The sequence below is a fragment of the Falco biarmicus genome, chromosome 1, assembly GCF_023638135.1.
Source record: "Falco biarmicus isolate bFalBia1 chromosome 1, bFalBia1.pri, whole genome shotgun sequence".
NCBI classification, from domain to species: domain Eukaryota; kingdom Metazoa; phylum Chordata; class Aves; order Falconiformes; family Falconidae; genus Falco; species Falco biarmicus.
This window is the reverse complement of record NC_079288.1, coordinates 70,028,223-70,050,360: the sequence shown is the minus strand read 5'-3', so window position 1 is coordinate 70,050,360 and position 22,138 is coordinate 70,028,223. Positions and strand designations below refer to the sequence as shown.

At 39.9% G+C, this 22,138-nt stretch overlaps 2 protein-coding genes across 3 annotated transcripts in view; both read right to left on the bottom strand.

Moving 5' to 3' along the window:
* Positions 1–341, bottom strand: part of CORIN (corin, serine peptidase) — a 149,301-nt gene extending 148,960 nt beyond the window's left edge. The window contains exon 1 of the mRNA XM_056357089.1: positions 267–341. Within this exon, the coding sequence (XP_056213064.1) occupies positions 267–341 (75 nt within the window). The remainder of the gene's footprint in view (positions 1–266) is intronic.
* Positions 342–6,540: 6,199 nt separating this feature from the next.
* Positions 6,541–22,138, bottom strand: part of NFXL1 (nuclear transcription factor, X-box binding like 1) — a 47,711-nt gene continuing 32,113 nt past the window's right edge. For both annotated transcript variants that reach the window (XM_056340539.1, XM_056340545.1), the window contains exons 19-22: positions 17,110–17,214; positions 15,821–15,907; positions 12,156–12,209; positions 6,541–7,296 (exon numbers count right to left, since the gene is read on the bottom strand). In XM_056340539.1, coding sequence (XP_056196514.1) covers positions 7,123–7,296; positions 12,156–12,209; positions 15,821–15,907; positions 17,110–17,214 — 420 coding nt within the window. In that variant the 3' untranslated portion in view covers positions 6,541–7,122. The remainder of the gene's footprint in view (positions 7,297–12,155; positions 12,210–15,820; positions 15,908–17,109; positions 17,215–22,138) is intronic.

The window sequence follows — 22,138 nt, the reverse complement described above, 5'->3', positions numbered from 1 at the left end:
GGGACACGGCACCGACCCTGCCCGCGACCCTCTCCCCCTGCCCGCTCCGCCCCGCGCAGGCTGTGCGCAGCGCACGGGGGCTGCCGGCGGCCGCGTCCCCTCCTCCCGTCCGCCACCCCCGGCGGCCGGTGCCCCTGAGCGCGCTGCCCCCCGCCCGCAGCCCGGGGGTCGCCGAGCGCCGCAGCCAGCTGCCCGCGCAAGCCCCCGTCCCCGCGGTCCCCGGGCGGCCCCACGCGCGGAGGGCAGCGCCCTCGGGCTCGCCTTACCCGGTTGGCGGAGCGGACCTGCCGGTAGCGCTCCTCCTCCGCGGGCAGGGCAGGGAACTGTTGCATGGAGAGCATGCTCCGGCTGCGGCTGAACCCTCTCCACTTCGGCCGCCCCCCCCTTCTCTATCTCGGTCCCTGACAAGCCGCGGCCGCCCGCCTCCCGCACGTACACACTTGCGGGGCGGAGGGGCTCCGCATTTTGTCTGCTCGGCAGACTCCCCCTCCCCCCTCCTCCACCCAATAATAATAAACCTCGGCGAGAAGGCCGCCACATCCCCACCCCTTTTGCACACAAGGCTCTACCCCTTGGGGACAAGCTGAGAGACAGCCCACTTGCTCATTTCGCCCTAAAGCCATCCCCGGGGGGGGGCGGATGAGGTGGGCACAGCCTTTGCCCCCCCGCCCGGCCTCCAGATAAAGGACGTCTCGTCACGCCGCGCTTCAGGTAGCAAGACGAGCCCGAGCCAGGGGCGATGCGCGGGGCAGAAACCCGCGGAGCTCGCCCCTCGCACCCCTCACCTTGGCTCGCTGGGGCTCTGCCGGGGGCGAGTGGCCGGGGGGGCTGCGGGCTGCCGGGTGCGCGCTGGCGGCCGGGGCGGTGCGGGGACAGCCCCGCGCACGGACCCTCCGGCGCTCCCGGCCCGCCCAGTTCGGGGCACGGAGTTCGCGGCGGGGGATGGCGAGCCCGGGCCGGGCTGCCGGGTCAGTCCGTCCGCGGGCCTCGGGCGCCGGAGGACCCGCCTGCCTTCGGGATGCTCTTTATTTTACGTCGCGGTCGCGCAAAGGCTTTCGTTCCACCCCCGGGATGGGAAGTTTCGAGCCCACAGGGGCCGCAAGGCTTTCCTCCGTGGCACGGTGGCTCGCCCCCGCCCCGCCCCGTCCTCCCGGTCTCCAGAGAGGGGCTGACAGGGCGCCGGGCGCTGCCGCCGGCACGGCAGAAGCGGAGGGGAAGGGGCTCCGGCGGGAGGAAGCTCGCCCGGAGCCGGCGACAGGTTTCTGCAGCTCCTTCCCCGCAGGGAGGCCCCGGCCCCCCGGTGGCAACCCTGTCGTGCCCCATCCCTCCCGTGCGGGGAAGCGCTGCGGGGGACAGGGGAAGGATCCGTCCCCCCGCCCGTCCCGGCCGTGACCGACCCCAGCGACCTGAGAGCTCTGCGTTTGTCTCTGTGATGTTACAAGCATCCTGAAGCAAAGCTCTGACGCCAAGAGACAAGTGCCGCCTGAAACTGCGAAAGGCAGAGCAAGTGCCCCACCCCCATGAGGCTTTTAAGACTTGCATGTCGATGTATTTGTCCCCTGTTCCCTGCATCCGCATCCGAAGGTGTCCAGGCTGCCTGAAGCCCAGGGCTGAGTACATAACGGAGCACACACGCCACCCAGGAATAACATAGCCAACGGGACAAAAAGCAGAATCGGGCGCTACCACAAAAGAAGCAGCTCAGTACCCTTCCAGAGAGCTGTCACTGCCACCACGGCTGGGTATCTGTAAAAGAGAGAGGCTTCCAGTTCTTACTGTGCATGGTTCAGTGCTTCTGAAATGCTGTCATTCAAAATGCGAGTCAGAAAACACCCGAAAAATGTGAACCACCCCCTCAACATGAATATGGCTTCTATCCCTGGTCACCACTTTCGACTATATCAGTAAGGATGATACCCCTCATCTAGAGCCTTTCTTTATGTATGTCTATGATAAACACTTCTTCCTAGCTTCTTTCCAGCTTCTCTTCCAGCTATCTTTATTTCCATACTTCTGGATTTAGGCTTCTGGATTTACTGCAATGGGGCAGAGACTGAGCACTCTGCGTTTGGAGGGCTATCATATGTAACTCCCGCCCATGGTAATTCAGTCCTGCATTTTTTTCACCCAACAAAGCAAAGTCCCCTCTGGAGGAAAACTGGTTTTGTTTTTAAAACAATTGCACAAATAATAGGAAAAGCATGGAAAGAGACCAAAGCAAGAGCATTTATGCAAAAATCTTCAAACTGCTTAATGTAAACCGTTTCATTTAGTTCAGATACCCCTCTTCTGCTTTGATTTCATCCCATTACCAGTCGTTAGCTATGGGTATTTAAGTTGCTCCCTTTTCTTGCTTCATGAATGTAAATTTTTATTTATGTCTGACCTTGTCATTCAATTAAATCAATCACTAAAGAATTATAAAATGAAGATACTGTAGTGGTCTGTATTTTGTAGTAGTGGTCAGATATTTCATGCTGTAGTGCTGATACAGAGGAACCAAACTATAATTCATCACTTATTACAGTATTTTACACAGATTAGTTAGCCCTGACAAAAAATTACAGTAAGAACAACCAAGAACTGAAATCCAAGAGGTGCAGTACATGGCTCAGACTGCAAAGCCAGCTTGGCCTTGGATGGAGAATGTCTTCTCTCCAGCAGTAGAACTGTGAATTCCAATCCCCAAACCAATCTGGACTCCTAATCTCATACTAATTTCCTCAGGTGGAGGAGCCATTCAAATAGCAGTTTCACAACTACAAGGTTCACCCGCAGTGTACAGCACACAGAGAAAGCCTAAGCCCAGTTCTGTTTTTGTTGGCGATTTCATGGAAATCGCCGCATGAGAAACAATTATTTAGATTAAATACTACTTGGTTGAATTAAGCCACAGTTCCCTCAGAGTATGACTTATTTCTAGACATCCACCACTTAGCCTACCTTATGACTGACTTTAATGTATCACAGAGCTCATATTGATACAACATCCATACCAGAAGCTTGTTTTCTGGCAGCATGGCACATAAACATTGTAATGCAGTCCAAAGAATTCATTAACATGTAACGATTAGTGGAAAGAAGCAAGCATGTCTCATTATTTTGTAACTACGTGACTTCATTTGTTTTTTCTCTAATTTTACCTTGCATTTCCCTTCCTAGTAAATACAGACCACTACAGTATCTTCATTTTATAATTCTTTAGTGATTGATTTAATTGAATGACAAGGTCAGACATAAATAAAAATTTACATTCATGAAGCAAGAAAAGGGAGCAACTTAAATACCCATAGCTAACGACTGGTAATGGGATGAAATCAAAGCAGAAAAAGGGGTATCTGAACTAAATGAAACTCAGGACAGGGCTGCCCACGGACTGCCCACGCGAGAACACCCCACGCTAATGCACGCACCAGGGAGCAGCTACCACGCTCATCAAGCTTCCACTGCCTGGCACAGGAACATGCTCAGACCAAGCGTCTCTGTGCTCTAGCCCAAGATCTAACCCAACTCATCACCCTCAGAAAAGCTGGCATATAGCAGGTATGCTTTGGAGCCAGAACTACTGAGATTATAAACTCAGGAGTTCAGTGCTTTAAAGCCACAATCAAGCACAAGAAACTTGTTTATGAACAAGTTTTGGTGCTATCTGCGTAGTAACATTTCCTTCTCTAGTAGTGAAGGTCATAACAAACGTCTAATAAATAAATTGTATTTTCCCATATGAAGCAAAAAAAAATAATCTAAGTTCTTCCCAATTTGTTTCATCTTAATCTACTTCTCCAACCCATTCTTGCAATTTTGTCAGAGCAGTAACATGAAGGAACATGATTATGTCACCCCAGCAACAATCGGAGCCGTAAGAGCTATTACTGCCAGAGAAGGTAACAAAAAATATGCCTAAAACTTCCACTGCAGTACGTCAGCTGTCATATCCAGAAGTTTGCTGCTTTACTACAACAGTCCTTGAGAACAATTTTTCAAGTTGTTTTTGATGTGTTTATTGTCTGACTTGATTGTTACATTAAATTAACACACACAATGGCTTTGTTAGTGTTACAGGGAACAAACTTGTCCAAGGAGGTTCCAATCCAAAATACATTGACAGCTTGTAAGCCTTGGTTCTGCGGAAAGATGAACGCTCATCAGAATGCATTCAGAATGAGGAAAAGCCCCCCACAGGTTTTTTCATTTTACACATAGCTAAATACTCTGCGTGCTAAGCATCCTCATCATCAAGCTTTTCTCTCTCTAATCTCCCTTCAAAAGCAGGTCAGATTATAACATTCGTTTTTAACGTTTACTTACCAATATGCATTTTTCAGTAAACTGCTAGCATGCAAAGTATTTGCTTTTACATTATGTAACAATGCATTCCATTTAAATTATTAACACTCCCCCACCTTCAGTTCACTATTTCCTTTCTACCGTCTTTCATTTGTACTGAATAACAGATGATTTTACCTGTACCTTTTGCTTCAAAGCATCATGCTTGCAACACGCAGCTTAAACAAAAAAAAAAAAAAAAAGGCAAAAAGTTAACTGCCAAAAGAATTTAAAAAACAAGTAAAACCCAGTGATTTATTAAATTGCAGACTGTTCGAACCCCCACAATTTTTTTATGCCAAGAAACAAATATCTGGTTCAGCAGGCAACCAACAGAGTGCAAATGACTCAGATGGCTGGATAAGATACACAGAATTATTCTGAGTAAAATTTCAAGAATAGATATGTCTCTTACATGCAAGATTCAGGAAAGATACAAATCCTCTAAGAAAGGGAATATGCCTACTCTCACACACATTTCTATGAATGGAATGAATTTTTAAAGACTGGTGTGCTTTCTTATTATAATAAAGATGAACAATGAGAAGCAAGTCTTTTCCTCTCCAATATTTCACACATATACTGCAAGATATGCAGAAAAAACCACCAAGAACTACTTCAAACATAACTCAAATGCAGTTCATTTTTATAGCTCTATGGAGAGATTTCTTCTCTTTGCTGTAAAGACGAGGATAAACTTTCCATTGTACTTGTTTTAAAGAAAAAGCTAGGAGTAATTAGAAAAATGAACTACAGTCTTGTAACATAAAAGCTGTTTCCACAACAGTCTCATTCATATCAATCTGCATATTTCAGCCATAAAAGTATCTTTTTGTATTTTTGGACAATACACCACATTTTACTTCAGCTGAACAAAAATCTCTTCTTTTTCTCTTGGTGACAGCAGAGTTACTGACATAGGCAGTCACAGAACAGCATCACCTCACTTGGTTAAAGAAACAATATTTATAGATGGAATTATCTTCCAGGCATTAATATTACAGAAAAGAGTTAAGGTAACAATATGGAAAATTGTTTATTCCCTATACTGGAAAATAAAGAGAATTCAGAGATGCAACTGTCATTGCCTACAACTTTATAAACTAATGTCCTGACACATGAAAGAATTAGTACACATTTCTAAAAAGTTAAGAAAACCCCATAAAATACTATCAAATAGCAGCAACCCATGCTATATACTGTCAAGTTTTCCTCACTTCTCTTTGCTTTTCCCCAAACTTAGGTGAAAAATCGAAAAGTAACTGATTTTATCCCCATTTTGTCAATTTACGTAATCTAAAAGCTACTGCCTTTTGCAACTTTTCTGGTTGGGGTTTTGTTTTTTTGTTTTTGTTTTTTTTTTTTTTTTTTCTTTTGCTGCTAAACCATAACTACAATTGGATATCAGCTCAGATTAATACTGGGTCCTCTTACAAGTGGGCCAAAATCAACCATAAGAGCTTTCAAACAAACTGCAACCTTCTCTACTAATTCACAGAAATGGTCCCACTGCTTTTGCAGGATTTGCGATGAAATTATACACCTGAATTACAAGGGCAACGTAATGCTCTTTGGCTTTGTACCTCATCTTTCACAGGATCTTCTAAGCACTCTTCAGTTACCCACAATGCTCGAGTATCAGCATAAAATTTCCAGCAGAGATTTAAAAATTCAGTTTTCTAATCTCTGCCACTGCTGAATTTAACTTGCAGTCCCTCAGCTGAGACAATGTAGCTTCTCTCATAACCTTGGAAGGTGTATGAATCTTTCAGTTCTACCAACCAGCACTGGTGTCCTGAAGCAAGGTACTCTAAACTGTCAGTAAGAAAATATTTAAACATTTAAGAAATTAGCTAGATGGTTTATACGTGATTAGCAAGTACCATCCCGATGGCTTCAGAGTGACATATACTTGTGTTGTTACGCTATTCAATTATGATTTTGCACACCTACACAAATATCCAAATGTAATTTTTACCTATATAAATAGTCAAGTGACGCTCTAAGTTCAATTTCAAATTGCTTTTCTGCCACTGGCAACGGGGGCAGTGATAAGAACACACCCCTGCACCCTGAAACTACTTTGTATCTATGTTCTGCATATGCATCTGCTCACTAAGTGAAGTTTTCAATTGGTTTGATTTTTGAGGAAATAAGAGTGCGTGCATGTGTGTGTGTCTCTGTGCGTGAACAACCAGAAAACAAACCCCAGTCTGTAAGGAGGCCCATTTTATTGTTTGTGATACAGTTGACTTCAAGGACAGTTCACATTTCCTTTTTCTGAACAAAGTTCTGACATGAGGCCCCAGAATACTCAAATCTAAGTGATTTGAAGTTCCCCGTTAGCTGTTGTAATTAAAACTGACATTAAGCACAGAAATTGTGTAATACAATATAAAGACTAGCATAAGAATACTAATCTTCAATAAACCACTAAATTGATTTTACAGGAAACAGTCAATAAAGTATTTATACTAAGCTATTTTTAATATTATGAAATGGAGACAAGGAAAAGCAACACAACATATTAATAGAAGAGATGTTAACGGATCTCAGTCAGACGAACTATATCAGCACTTCAGCATAGACTAAAATCTACTATTACTTTCAGTGTCTGAAATTAGTTTTGTGATATAATAACACAAAAGGTGACATCTCTTCCCTCCTCTCCATTTTTCTTGACAAACAGTATACCTATATAATCTATGCATATTGAGTTTTGTTACACACAGACTAACATTCTAGGAATAATAGCTACCTAAAACCCAGCTGAGGTATATTAAATATTGAGTTGTTTCAGTCGTTGTAGACCATAAGCCATGCAACCATCACAACAGCAACTCCGAACACTGGCAGCATAATGAGGTTCTTGTATTTTTGCCATGACGATTGTTCAACTTCTACTTCATCCTTTCTTTTTTTATTCTTTCTTCGCCCTTTTAATCTGTTTTCAAAAGCTTCCAGTTCAGCCTAGATGAAGAAAACCAGACGCACTTGACATTTATGTCAGAATTAAAAACCAAGAAAACTTGCAGATTTTAAATAACATTCCCCAAACCCATTTTATAAAAATAAGTGGCAGCCAGCGGAAGTTATGCATCTCTTGCAGATGAGGTGGTAGCGCTATATCCCATGGTTACAAAGCACTGCTTCCAACTATTAAACCATTGTTTAGTTTCCTATAAAAAACATTGCCAGTAACACAACCAACATTAGATTTTTAACTCAGCCTGAATACGTTAAGCCAAAATGAGATTTTTATTGCCATTATGTTAAAAATAATTATTTTTCCTATTAAAGAAAAGCACTTGTATTTAAACTATTACAATAATGTATATAAGAGCATACACTGAAATCTTCAAAGACCTCTTCCCCCGTAATAAGGATGTGCTCTCTGCTAAAAATAAACAAAGCCATAATCTATCGTCTTTCCCCCAATTCTTTATATTTTGCACACTCAGCTAAATTTTAGATTAATAGCTATCATCATAGATATGCACAAAAAATTTCCATTTGTTAAGTGTTGTAACTTAATACTTAGTCACTCATACATAGACCACAGTAGGTATATAGCATCCTTCAAAAGAAAGCACACGCCCTTAATCCCAAATATGAAGAAAAGCGACTGGAAAAATAAGAATGCCAAGCTCCCATCCAGAATACCAGTTTCAGGGCGATGCCTGGAATGAACAGCAGGATCCTCTGATCCCTGTTCCTCATCCCCCTCCACATCCTTTTAAAAGGTTATCAAGGTACAGACAAAACTTATTTTAGGGTACAAAGCTGAAATAAAACTGGAATTCGGCAGCTTGGAACAAAGAGTGTGAGACTGGGATGAGGTTCCAACAAGAGGCCATCTAATTGACTGGAAAATCAGAAAAGATGCTTTAAAGAAGATTTGAGATAGACTAAAACCAAAGTCCAACGATTATCTGGATTTTTGGGTAGAGATGTCAGCTACCAGAGACAGCATGGGACAAGGAGCTAGGGAGCAGAAAGACTAGGTGAAATGAACGAGAGTGGAGAGATGGGAGCAGCAGAGCACAGCAAGCTGGGACTGCCTCTGCAACAGGCACAAGATTGAGCTGAAGCAGCGGAAAAGTGGAGAGTGAACAGAGACGAAGCCTGGCCATGAGAGGAAATAAATCTACATGACTACTACTGCAGTGCTGCCAGGAAGAGAGGGACTAAGACAATAAGGTAGGTGCATTAAAGAAACAATAATAAGACTGTTTTGGGAAATGGGCAGAGTAGTCCAGTAAATATAATTTTCCTTTGGAACTGAAAATTGCCTGATGTCTGGTTTTCCTCCACTGACAAGCAAACATTTGTCAGTTTCACAAAGTGGATCTCACTTCCCTTCTTGTGCCAGATACCACTGTTCACGGGAGAAAGGGACCCGTTTTGATGTCTATTCCTTTGTACTTAATAAAGGCAGAAATTGTTGGCACTTCTCTGACAATATGGGAGAAAAGTTCAGATAAAGTTCCACAGCCAGCTATTTGAAACAAGATTACTTTCAACTACCTAATCCTCCTTTAGAAAAGCAAAGTATTTTAATGAAACGTTTTTTCAAAATCCAAAATCTGGAGGCAAGTACAGAGTTCTCTTCAAGGTTTTATAGATAACATGGCAGTATTTCCTTTTACACAGACACTTAAAGAAAATGTAGGGTTATTATATACTTGTGATCTCTAAGTTTTGAAAGCAGAATGCTTCATGAATTGCAGTAATCTGAATTAAAATACAGGGCTCCAACAATTATGTAACAGGTACTGAATTGCTTTCCTAGTGATCTTTATAAAACCCCAGCTAAAAATAAATACATCATAAAAAAACCAAAACACAGAATGAAAAAAGGTTCGTGGGCACAGAATGAGAAAGAAGCCATCACTATCCTTGAAAAGCTACCTACGGATTTTATGTAACTGTCATCATTCCCAAAGTGTCACCTCAATGATTTCTGAACAATAAAGTACTGGTTGTGCCCAGTTTTCAAACTACCTTAATTTTTCAAGCTAAACAAGCTCAAGCTTTCCAATTAGAGTAGAACTTAACTTATTTGTGTATACGCAAATGAAAAGTAAACCAAAATGCATTTATTTAAACTGCATACTCAAAATAATTTGATGCCAGATGATGATGAGTTAACTGTTGCTCAGGTACTGGATTTTGCTCCTTCATGTGTTATTCTCTATACTTTCCCTGCAGCAAAAGTAGCAGCAGCTCCATGGGAAAATGTAGCTAAATGAACACAAGTAGCAGGGGCTATACAGACACAAAGTGTGTATCCTGAAATTGCAGGTCTTGTATTTTACAGGGGAGTGGCAGGCACGCTTGACTTTTGTAACTTCTAAAGAGCTGTTCAAAAAAAAATTCTTTCTAAGAAAAAAAGGAAATGAAATCTTTCATACAACTCTCAAACTACAACTCAAATTTGAGACCTCAACGTTCAGTACTTAAACTCTTGATTATTACCAATTAGCTAAAAAATGTAACCAAATCTTTTACACCAGAGTGGGATAGAAAGAGAGCTTGGTCCGAATCATTAAATAATCAAAGCACTGATCTTTTTTCCACCTCTGGCAATTGGGAAAACCCTGGGCTCACAGGGTGCCTCTGAGTTAGAAGCAGAGAGGAAGTTTGGCTGCTAGGACCACGACAAGAAGCCTAACCAAGCCATTTCCCTTCCACTAAGAAACAAGTAATCCCATCTGCAAATGATATTAGCAGAAGCTGCTACCAGATATAGCAAATACCAAAATACAAATGCACAGGCTTGCCAGAGAACTAATTTGTATATAACATATTTAATGAAGTATTAATCAAAACAGGTCTCAAGAAGCTGAACAGATGAGCTGTCTATATAAAAAGCACTAATGAGATCAGGAAGGCAGTCCAAGATGCAAACTTTTGTCAGAAGGGAGTATACTCAACAAATATATACTCTTAATGTGACCTGACACCCTACAATAGTGATGTCCTCCAAACTGCACCACCAGATGGCAGATTATGAGATCAAACCAGAAGGGAATCAATTTTACATAAAAGGCTGCAGTAGCTGAGGTTAGTGCTTGTGTGCAAAATCTAAAGCCTGTTTATTAGTTACTGTTGTCCTACTGTTTGCTATTGTGCTATGTAAGTGCCCACCCTTAATTAACCTTTTGGTAGGCTTGGTTATGTATAGATGAAGTTTTCTATCCCTGAACAGAAGCTGCATCCATCACAAAACACGTACACAGAAGCAGTTGCCATATATTGCACCAGGGTACTGGCTGGACTGTGAGACTTCAGCGAATGTAGAAGTAGAAAGCAACGGTGGCATGACTGCAGAGAGAAATCACTGCTGAAGAATCAAGCTAAAATTAATGTTGCACACTGTGCTGGTGGAGTGAATCCGCTAGAGTTTCAGAACAACCTCATTACCAAGACTTTACAAACGGGACTATTAAGTGATTTTGAGGCAGCAACCATTAGTAACTGGGATGCCTTCTGGAATGCATGAACACACTACTGGTGCAATACAAACACCAGCAACTTTGAATTTCTAGTGCTAGAATTGTAAGCGTGTTCTTTACAGGTGTAAATATCCATTACTGCACTTCAATACTTAGCTTGTAGTTATCAGTTACAGATTACCTCCACCTAACAAAATGGTTCAGACATCTCTATGCAAGCAACACTTCCTGACCTACGTCCCAGAACTAACATTTCCAAGGTCAACTTAAGAGAACAATAATTAGATGAGCTGTCTATGAGTTGTACGAGGGAATATGTGATCAGTACTGTACACAGCTGAGGCACGAATGTAACAATACACAATGAAGATGTTCACAAAACAGTGCCTCGTCCCCTGGACAACAGGTACATAACTGCATGCTTCTCCTGCACAATGAGCTGACAGCACTCCCCTTTGAAAAACAAAAGCAGGCCTTGCTAGGGCATTGATTCACAGATGTAGTGCTTTACAAGAAGTCTCTAGGCAATTAATCAAAGCATGCATAACAGAAGTTGTGACCCATAGAGAAATTGTCTATCCTATTGAGACTGGGAAAATGGTAAAAGAGGACTGGGTCTGTGGAGTAAGCCTCCTGTGTCTCCCAAGCAGAGCCAGTGCTCTTCGATAAAAACAGCGTGACATGCAGGTGAAGACACAAGCACAACCCAATACATAACTGTTGTGATAATGGAGTAAAAGGAGAGTCGGAAAGCACATGATAGACTCAGAATATGATTTGGCATCCAACGCTCAGGCACAGGCATATACATACATGAACTGGTTGGAAGGAGTGCACTAAGGCTGTAGCCCCCAGATGAAAAACCTGCCCTAGCCATTACCACCAACCAAGCTTACAGTTATTGCCTGAAATATGATTAGTATTAGTGTCTCCAGGCAGCTGGCACAGAAGCTTCTTGGATTACAATGCCGAAAACATACGCTCACCAACAAGAGCAATTACAGGAAATACATGTTCTTCCAAGCTTGGCCCAATATTTAAATCTCTAAGGAGGCCATTCAGCAATTATGTGGGGTTTACACATTACAAAGTGTTCAATTAAAATAAGAGTACTCAGCATTTAAAAAATAAACCACACTAATCTTACATTACTATGATTGTGTATAAACTGGTTAATTATTGTTTTGCATAAAATTATGAAAATTGTTTAGGAAAATGTGGGCTTTTAACCATCATAAAACATTCACAGCATACATCTTAGAGCAAGGTAACAGCAGACAGGAATGACTGTGCATTAGTTCCATGTAAATTAAATGATCTACTAACAAGAACAAGGTGGGGAGGAAGCAGGTGAGGAAGAAAGGCTGATACCTGTTGTCTTCGTTTCTCTTCTTCAATAGCAGCTTTGGCTTCTGCCTCTTTTATCTGTACAGACATACAAAGTGATAAGTAACTGTTGTGAACAGCAGCTAAACCTGTTTTCTTATAGAGTCATAATTACTCCTATAGAACGGTTCTCAGCTAAAGTGAACAAAGCCTCCATCAAGTGAGCTCTTAATTTTATTGAGATGACAAAATATCCTCAGAAATAGCTGCAATGGAACGTATAATGGATGCTACAAGGTTATAAATCGAACTTCTGACTTCAACTTGGCAAGCTCAACCAGAAATATAAAACCTAAAAAGAATAGTTTGTTCACAAACCACCAGGAAAATTCCTAAAGACAGTTATTCTAAGTTTCCGACAACTTTATCCTCAAACTCAGTACACTTTACACATAAAGGTAATGCCTGTATGTAATTTACACACGTTTCATTCTGAGCACTTTAAATATTCCCTGACTACTACAGCAAAAGGAAACCTCTACATTTGTACAGAATACAGCATACATTGGATAATGCATAACCAAACTGCTTTAAAGCTCTTGGTGTAATGCAAACCAAATGTAATTAAAAAAGCTCCACCATCAGAAAGTCATATGAAAAGAAGTCACACAAGTTACAATTAATAATTCTATATTAATGTTTTGTAGTGTTCAAGAAAGCAAATTAAATGGTAGAAATTATCAAGAAAAGAATGGCACAGACAGGAATGCCAGTATGTGAACACATGACACTTGAATCTTTGCTCCTACATTCAGTTTTGGTCCTGCAGTAACAAGAGAATGTAAAGCCTGAACATGTACAAAAGACAATAGGATGGAGTGGCTTCCATCTAAAGAGATGCATCATTAGGATTCATTAGGTGACTACCAGGGCACAAAATCCTAAAGACCGTGAAGATATCAAATAAGGACAAAACATCAATAATTTTTTCGTGATACAAAAACAAAGGCAAAAATGAAATTACCAGGAGGCTGGTTAATAACAGCAGGAATACTGTGTGGGAGCATTTGGCTAAATCTAGAAATTCAGTACTACAGGACATTTATAGATGCCAAAAGTTTATGTTGACTGAAAAACAATTAGGCATGCTAACAGGAGATAAATCCAAAGACCATTAAACACCAAGACACTAGCTCAATCTCTAAAATTCCCATAGCCAGAGATCACTATGTTAATAGCAGTAACAGGAAGAGCAGAGCACACTGGGGAAGTATGTGTGTCTGCTTTCTTGTATACATCTCTTGGACCATTAGCATTGCAGCCACTGAATCATCAGACCTTAGAAAAGTTCAATGTAAAAATCTCTAACTTTAAATGAAAAACAGTCTTGGTAGTACTAACTGGATGATTTGCATACTAACAGTGACAATTACTGAACATGGTTTGCGCAGGTGGAACATGTTCCAAACAATTTGCTATTCAAGAGCTTTTGATGACTAAGGATAAAGCACAGTAGCCCACGCTAGTAGCTCAAACACTAGCTCAAACAGGGTGCACCGAGGACAGGGTGAATAGAACAGTCCTATTTGCAGGTTTTCAGATCAATTTTTAAAATTGCTAAACCATGTATCAGATAAAAGCATTACTGAGAATTTCATTAATTAATTAATTCTCAATGACACAATGGCAGAGTCTCTCTTTAGAAAAGTGTGTAAGACCTTTTCAGCCACACACTTCTGATATTGGAAGTCTGGTGTGGAAAAACACACACAACCAGCCTCCTGGTATTTCACTGCCATCTAACGGCTGAACTTCAGTTCTGAAAGAAAAAGTGACCCACAAATGTGGAAAAAAGCAGAAGAGATTCTTTTTACACTGGTGTAGTCATATTTGTATAAGATACATACATATAATATACATAGGTAGAGGGAAGCTTAACCATCACAGTATGGGAAAAATTTCTAGAACTATTTCTTTAATAACATGTACAGTAAAAGATTCATTCAGTTCCTCAGAAGTGCATACTCATCAGGTGCTCAACATCAAGAGTTTTATTAAGAGTTAACACACTGTTTTTGGAAATTGATGGTTTTGCAACTGTGCAAACTAAATTGTCCTTGTAAATGTCTGCAGTTTTTAATAGGCTTCTTCCAGTCTTGACACATTAAACAGTAATTGAAATTACTGTCAATGGCTAAAAGAAGACAGATTTCAATTAGATATTAGGAATAAATTCTTTACTGTGCGGGTGGTGAGACACTGGAACCGGTTGCCCAGAGCAGCTGTGGGTGCCCCATCCCTGGCAGTGTTCAAGGCCAGGCTGGATGGGGCTCTGAGCAGCCTGGTCTAGTGGAAGGTGTCCCTGCCCATGGCAGGGGGGTTGGAACTACATGATCTTTAAGGTCCCTTCCGACCCAAAGCATTCTGCAATTCTCTAATAACGTGCATATAATAGGAGATCATTCTAGTATGTCATTAACAAGTCAACACAGGATACAAAAAGGTGCACGAAAAGAATTTAAACAGAACTTTGTAACTTCATATAAAAAACCCCAAACAAATCCATGCTCTTCTGTGAGGAAGGTACACATAGCTAGGTTATGCCACACAGTACATCTGTGGCATTGCTTATAGTAGAAACTTGTAGTCATTTACTCATTACCTTAGGCCACTCCTTCCTGTGGATTACAAAGTCAGTGGTGAGAAACAGGAACTAGTATCTGCTGACACCGCGCTGCTCCACACTGAGACATGCTGTTGTGTCCCAGTTCATGCAGTCTCTCATGAATTCACCTTGCTTTACTGCACTCCATGCGCTATGAACTTAACTTCACACTCTTACTGGAACTGTTTGTTACGGTTGGGATTTTCTAAAGGCATATCCCAAGAGTCTTAGCATTTGACCACCTGCTTGCAAAGTTGCAGGATTTGGTCTATGTGGTACTTGTTAGAACTTGCCAACCAATCCTGAAAAACTGAGCAGAAGCTGACAGAAGTCGGCTTTACCTACTGATTTTTTGGTTTGTACATTTACCACATCTAATACTTAACTAAAAAAGCCTAAGCAAGTTATACACCAATTCTTTTCGTTTATGTTTTAGTAAAAGGCTTATAAGAGGGCGGTTGATATTCTGTCTCGGGGGGACAGCATGCAGCAATTTCTTTACTTCATAAAACAGCAGAACTAGAGAGAATTCACATTTAGAGCAGGCTAAAAAGTATACTGTAACTGCTGCAAACTCTCCATTCTTCTGGTACAGGGCAACTGTATGTGTATCTAACAGTGTGACAGCATTACACTCCTTGTGCTGGACAAGTTGAGCATCCAATGGCTACCAGACTTTCACTGGAAAAAGCAGATGTAAATGCCCCGTGAAGTGGCCTTGCCCAAATCCTACAGCACTAATCATCAGCATCACTGATCACTTGTTTTCAGTGGAAGAAGAAAGAAAGTTCTAACAAAAAAAGAGAATAACAGAATATTGTTTTAACATAGCATTTCACCACGTTAATTAATATTGTCTACAAACACTGTAATTCTCCCCACTAAGCCAAATCCAAGTCTGAAAAAGTAGCTGCTATTAAACAGTACACCTGTTTATGTTGTTGCATTTTTTCCTGGTATTGCCTTGAAAAATAATTCTGTGTTCATTTTTTCCTACTTTTCTTGAAGCACTGAGAAGAAATTATAGCTACAACGGATACATTACCTCAGATGCTTTCCGTTTCATTTCCTTGCATAACGCATCACATTCCAGTGAAACTTGGCCATCTTGTATCTTGCTGCACTGTATTTCCTGTTAAGTATAATTTGAGTCTTTTATAATCCCTTCCCTATATTAGTTATGTCTATTTCTTTATAAAAATAATTATAAAACATTCTTATTTAGTAAAAATTGGTTACCCAGAAAGCAAAGCTAACGATTAAATGTTATTTGAACCTGTAATTACGTACTAACTTGTCCTTTTCTCTTTTGCTTCTTTCTGATAAGCTAAGCTGAAAGCAAGAATAAACCAAGTAGCCCAGCTGAAATTCTCCTCTCTTCTCTTTTTTCACTTTCTGCCTAAGAAAAAGTAAGATAACCTTTGAGCTAGCATTCAGAGTCTCAGTAACTTCATGTACATTCTCTTAAGTGGCTGAGATGACAGGGCAAGGTCTGGTCATGGGGGGGGAAAAATTCTCACACTTCTTCCCCTCCTCCCCTTAATATTGAAGAGAAATAAATAAATACATAAATGTGGTTATCTGTAAGCAGACTTCAGTTTGAAGCACTTGTTTTGTACATGTCATCCTTTCTCCTGCTGAACACCCCACCTGCAAGACATTTCTTGGAGAAGCTGAGAACTCTGGGAACTGCAGCCTGATTGGAAGGCTCAGAAGTTAACTGGGTCCAGAAAAATACTTTAAGCACCTTTAATTAAGCCAAATAATGATTTTTTTCATTAAGTCATTATTACTTGCCAAGACTTAACATCAATTGCTGTTCTTCCTCTCATAATACTTCAGTTGTAATAAGCTTCTTACATTACTTTGTCCTTTATCTTTGTTAGAAGGTAAGGATGCTGATGCCTGTACTCGCTTTTAGGTTTGCAGAGAACTGTAATCAATTATTCCAGTTAGGGATTCACAACATCTGTGCTTGTTCCAACTTATGCAATTATAAACTTTCCCAATATCATCAGAAAAACTGATTTTTCTTCTCAAATCACCCCAGCTCATCTGATTATTCTCCCAATGGAGCTACAAAAATTGAAGTGTGCTGGAAGATAAAGCTATTGGTAAGTCAAGCAGCTAACATATTTTAGAACTAACAGGATTTTATATTCTCCAGTGGGTCTTTTGATATTGCAGCCCAGATCTTCAACTGATGTGAACTGTTATAGCTCTGCTAGAGTAATTGGACCTATTCTAATCCACATCAGAGATAATCCGTCCATAGAAGCCTAGGAACGCGCAAAGAAAACACAGTGTTCTCAAAATTGTAACTTAGAAATTTACCTTTTTCAGTCTTTTACAGAGACATCGGAGTTTAACCTTCTGGCTGCAGTTCAGAGGACAGCTACCTGAATGGCAAATCTCTTTACACCGGTGACCGCAGGGCAACTATAAAGAACAAAACACATAAACAAAACTCCTACACGAATAAAAGATTGTAAGATTACAAAGAATGTATGAACTGGTTTTATTTCAGACATAGCAGCTTAACAGAAAACTCATTTCAGCCTACCAATTTTTCCACTTTTTGAAATAGTTGATTCTTTTTTTTGCAAAGATTTGCTTGTTATTTACCATATTTAGTTTCCTGCAGAATGATTTATCTTTTATTGACATAGCTTGATTAAGAACCAACTTCTCCTTTTAAGTATTTCAAGAACAGTCATCCACACAGTAATTTATACAGCAATTACCCTAGCTATCTGTATGTTGCGGGAATATAAGTAAAGAAGGTAAAAAGAAACTGAAAGATCAGAGTCGGCCAAAAAAAAAAAAAAAAAAAAAAAAAAAAAAAAGGCAAAAATCAGAAGCAAAAATATCACAAAAGAAATTTTTGCAAGAATCTCCTGAACTATGCAAAAGTCAAATACAGGTCACCACTATTCTTATAACCTCCAAAACAATTTCACAAAAACCTAAATGTCTGCATTTGGCAGATTATCCCATTTCTGCCATCTGAGAAAGAAAAAGACTTGAATTGAGATACTAATTTAAATACGCTGACTGATAGGAATGTATCTGTGCTCCCAGCATTATATTAGATAAAAAAATTACAAGAAACCAACATTTTTTCGCTTACTGCTAAGAACTTGGCTGAAAATATCCTTTACTCATACACATGCCCATAAGATATCTCCACAACAACATTTTTTTTTCAATTACATAACCCAAACAATATACACAAATACATAACCAAAGGTGGAATCTCAACTAAGACATCTAATCAATTTATTTATAGAGGTAGCTTTAAATTCCCAAACTATTTAAAGTAGCACTGGATAGTGTTCTTTATTAAAAGCCAAATTTCACCTCTTTGCTCTCATCAAGGGATTAACACAACTTGGAAAATGCTCTAAGATAAACAATTTTAAGATACGTTAAAAATTTAAAATCTATACATACTACATCATCCACAAGAGTGAGAATATTATATAAGATAATTATAAGGCTCAGGTGTATACACTTCTTGTTGATTAGCAGATTGGGATTCTCAGAAGTCCATTGGAACTGGCTCAATGTCTGTGAGCTAGTATCATGAAACATAGTCACCATTTCAGCACATTTGACCCTAGAAGGACTAGAAGAAACCTCTAGAGTCACGACGTTTAGTCCTGAAGTCCAGTCCACCTAAAGGCAGGCACCTCCTATGATTCCTCTAAGATGGGACAATGCCTTACCACAAAAATAGTCCTCCATTCTACCACTTCACTAAGGAGATTGTTGCAGGAGCTCATTACAAAGTGCATGAGCTTTTCTTTTTACATTCCATCCATTTGTCCTAGCCAGTCTAACCCCCTTAGTTCTTATCCTCATATTGAAATATTTCTCTACTGTCCTTTCATAAAAGGCTGTTTATTCCCATAGTATACCCTTCATCGAATTTCAACCAGCTTAAATCAATGACTCTTGATTACAGTAGTCAGAACTGCATGTAATGCTCCAAATGACATCTCAGCAGGAAGGACTTCATACAATGCCTTAATTGCACTTTATTCTTAATAGAATATCTTCCCCAATACATCTTCAGTTCTTATTTGCATTTCTCTCCAGCTAATCATGTGTGACAATAAGAATTCCTGCTGTTTCCTGGGAGCTTATTATTAGCCATGACATGCATGCTCTTACTTTTTTTTTTGTATCTAATAACATGCCTCAAATACACGTGTTCTGCAGATGCACTTCCTCAATTGTTATGTGCTGACAACACTCCACACATCTTCATCAGAAAATTCCAATGTTTTTTAGTGCCAAGGTCACTAGTGAAAACAATGCAAGGTCAGGTGTCAATCCAGTCCTTGGGAAAACCTCCTTGTTAACATCTCTTGCTCCAACTTTTCATTTAGTTTTGTTGTCAGTTTGGTTTTGTTTTGTTGGTTTTTTGGTTTTTTTTGGGGGGGGGGTCAGGTAGCTTTTTAAAAAACAATAAAATACAAGCAGTTGTTTCCTTTAGCCTGCTTTTATCCTTGTATTGACACTCTTCTGTATCTGAAATAGATATTCACTAAGTGCCATTGTCTCCTTTGTTCTGCCAAAGCCTTATACAGCAGATCTAATCTATTCACTTTATCGGGGGGTGGGGGGGCAATATAGGTTTGTTCAGACACAACTGATCATCAGTAAATCTCACATTTTGCCTCATTTTGAAAAGGAGAGGGGAGAAACTTGTCTTTAAGCCTTGTACGCTGAGATCAGACTACCAGCCAGAACACGAGTTCTCATGGCTGAGTCTGCTCACTAGCGACCACAATCTTTGCAAAACCAATTTGTTACTGCACAACCTCTATGCAGTAAGAGGGCTCTTCTCCTGGCTCTCTGCCCAAAAGCATCACACACAATAACGCAATTTAGCCTCATCAGCAAATTATCTCATGCTGGCCAGAAGAATCCACTGCTAGAACTACTACTTCCAGCTTAGTCTTCCATACTAATTAGGCACATTTCCATTAAGTGTCAAAGCCCAGTCTTGTAACTGACATATCAGAGCTGCAAATTCAAGACAGGAGCCCTCACCTCAACCTCCAGGTGCTACTGCAATAAAATTCTTACATTACTTATCATTAGAGCAAAATTTGCAAAGCACAGAATCAGGTTTAATCCAATACTGAAACCCAAAATTACACATTTAGTTCTCTGCATAGAGCTACACAGTTCACATCCTCAGGGATGCGGACAAGAATGAAGCTGGCAGTGTAACTTTCTTTTTACTCCTTCCAGTGCAAAACCAACATAAAAAAAAAAAAAATCAAGAAAAGCAGTGAAATGGAAAACAACATTTCCCCATCATCTCAGAAAGCAAAAGCAATCCTACTGCTGTTTTGCTGGATAAATAATGCAGCGGGAAAGGATTATTATTTCTTTTTGCTTGTTTTTAAGTGTCCATGCTGAGCCACTTGGCGCTAAAACAGAAAGCATGTGCCCCTTTAGATCTTTTTTTACCATACAAGATCTCTTGTCAAAAGCTCATGGACTAAAGCCTGTTCATTTTGGCCTTTATGTTTGGCATGGCAAGGCCTTTAAAAGAAAGGGATTTAACCCACAGCTCTGAAAACAAAATAAAATCCTACAAGTATTTTCCCCTAGGCAATGTATCTAAATCTTCACATTATCTCTGATGATGATAAAACCCATCAACGTTCATGGAGGCTTAACTGGTCTCCACTGGAAGTTCAGAAATACAACCTGTTAATACACACCTGATAATAAAGAAAACAGCACTTTTGAGCAGCCACTCCAAAAGCTAAGTACAAAAGATAAGTTTATCATTTCCAAACAAAGGGGCTAACACTTCAGTTTAAAGGATGGCCCGGCTTCCAGAGATCTCATGAAAACCTCCACTGCTTAAGCCAGACATTGAGAAAAATCCTCTCACTATGGACCAAAGACGTACATTTACTTTTAAAATTAAATTTTTGCAACCCACATACATTTTCAAGGTGTGTTTACAGAATTAAATTTTATTTCCAGAATGCTTAATTAATTTCATTTATTAAAAAAAATATACACATACTCTTAAAATTTATGACATTGTCTTTACTGCACTATGTTAAAATAGGTTTGTCACAACGGAGTCCCATATTTCACAGCAAGAGAATAGCACAGTGCACAGTAAAAGTAAAAAGCATGGTTATTTTGTCAAAAAATACTAATTACACAGAATAAAGTATTAAACCCAGATCCACAAATATGATATGAATACATATGTGGTGAAAACTGATAGACTGTTAAAATGTCTATGTAAGTAAGAATTGTCCCAAAACATCTGCAAACGCGATCATAAGAATTTAATCACCCCTGATTAAAAAAAAGTTAAATTTCCTTCAACAGGATATTTCGTTATTGCTACCCAACAAAAGAGAGCTTTTTAATTGAAGCAGCTAATCTAACAGCTGTGTCAATAGCAAAGACTTTGCTTCTCCCTAAAGCAGAAAGGAAATGTGAGCTGTATTGAATAATACCAGAAGTAATTTTTGTAGTTTTATACTGCCATAGCAAAACCAAAGGCATGAAACCTTTCAAGACTTTCCAGTTCGTGTTGATTTTTTCAAGGCACCAGACAATGTAATTGATTTTCATATTCCCCAGATGTACCATGCTACCTGTAATTCAAATACAGTAGCATACTGTCTACCACAATTTCCATTAACCAAAAAGCAAAACATCTCAAAATACTGTATTCTATTGAACCTAAGCTGCACTATGCTAGGCTTGGTGGAGGAACAGTGCACACTGATTTTTAGCCAAAAGCATCTTTACCGAGTTCTGCTAATGACCCAAGGTCAGCTTCTGACATAAAATAAGAAAATTCTCGTAAAACACTAATTTGAAATTTACTTGAGGTTGCCAGGACTACACACAAAACACTTCCAATTTAGTTTTGGGCAGACATATTTGATTTGTAAACTTCAAATGTTCTAAATTCGGCAGTCTTATCCACCTTCTCTTTTGGCCAAGTTTTTTTTGAAGTTATTGTCATGAGGACACCTCAATGGGTTTGATCTGTATTTGCTGAGGAGGGGTGGGGGCAGTGGCAGCGGCAGGGTGATGTCTGTTAAGGCAGCTCCTTCAAATTGCGTTTATCAGCGATTCCTTTAAAAGAGAACTATCAGTATAATTTGTATTGTGATACAGCTAGCCAATTTTCCCAAAGTTGCAGACAAATATTGTAGTCTTATGGAACAGAAAAAATATCCCTAGCATTGCTCAATATTTAGAGAAACATGAACAATTTTTTTTAGAAAACAAAACAACAAAACCCAAAACCCATACAGTACATACAATGTTACCAGAATAGGATCTGAGGAAGGGAAGATGA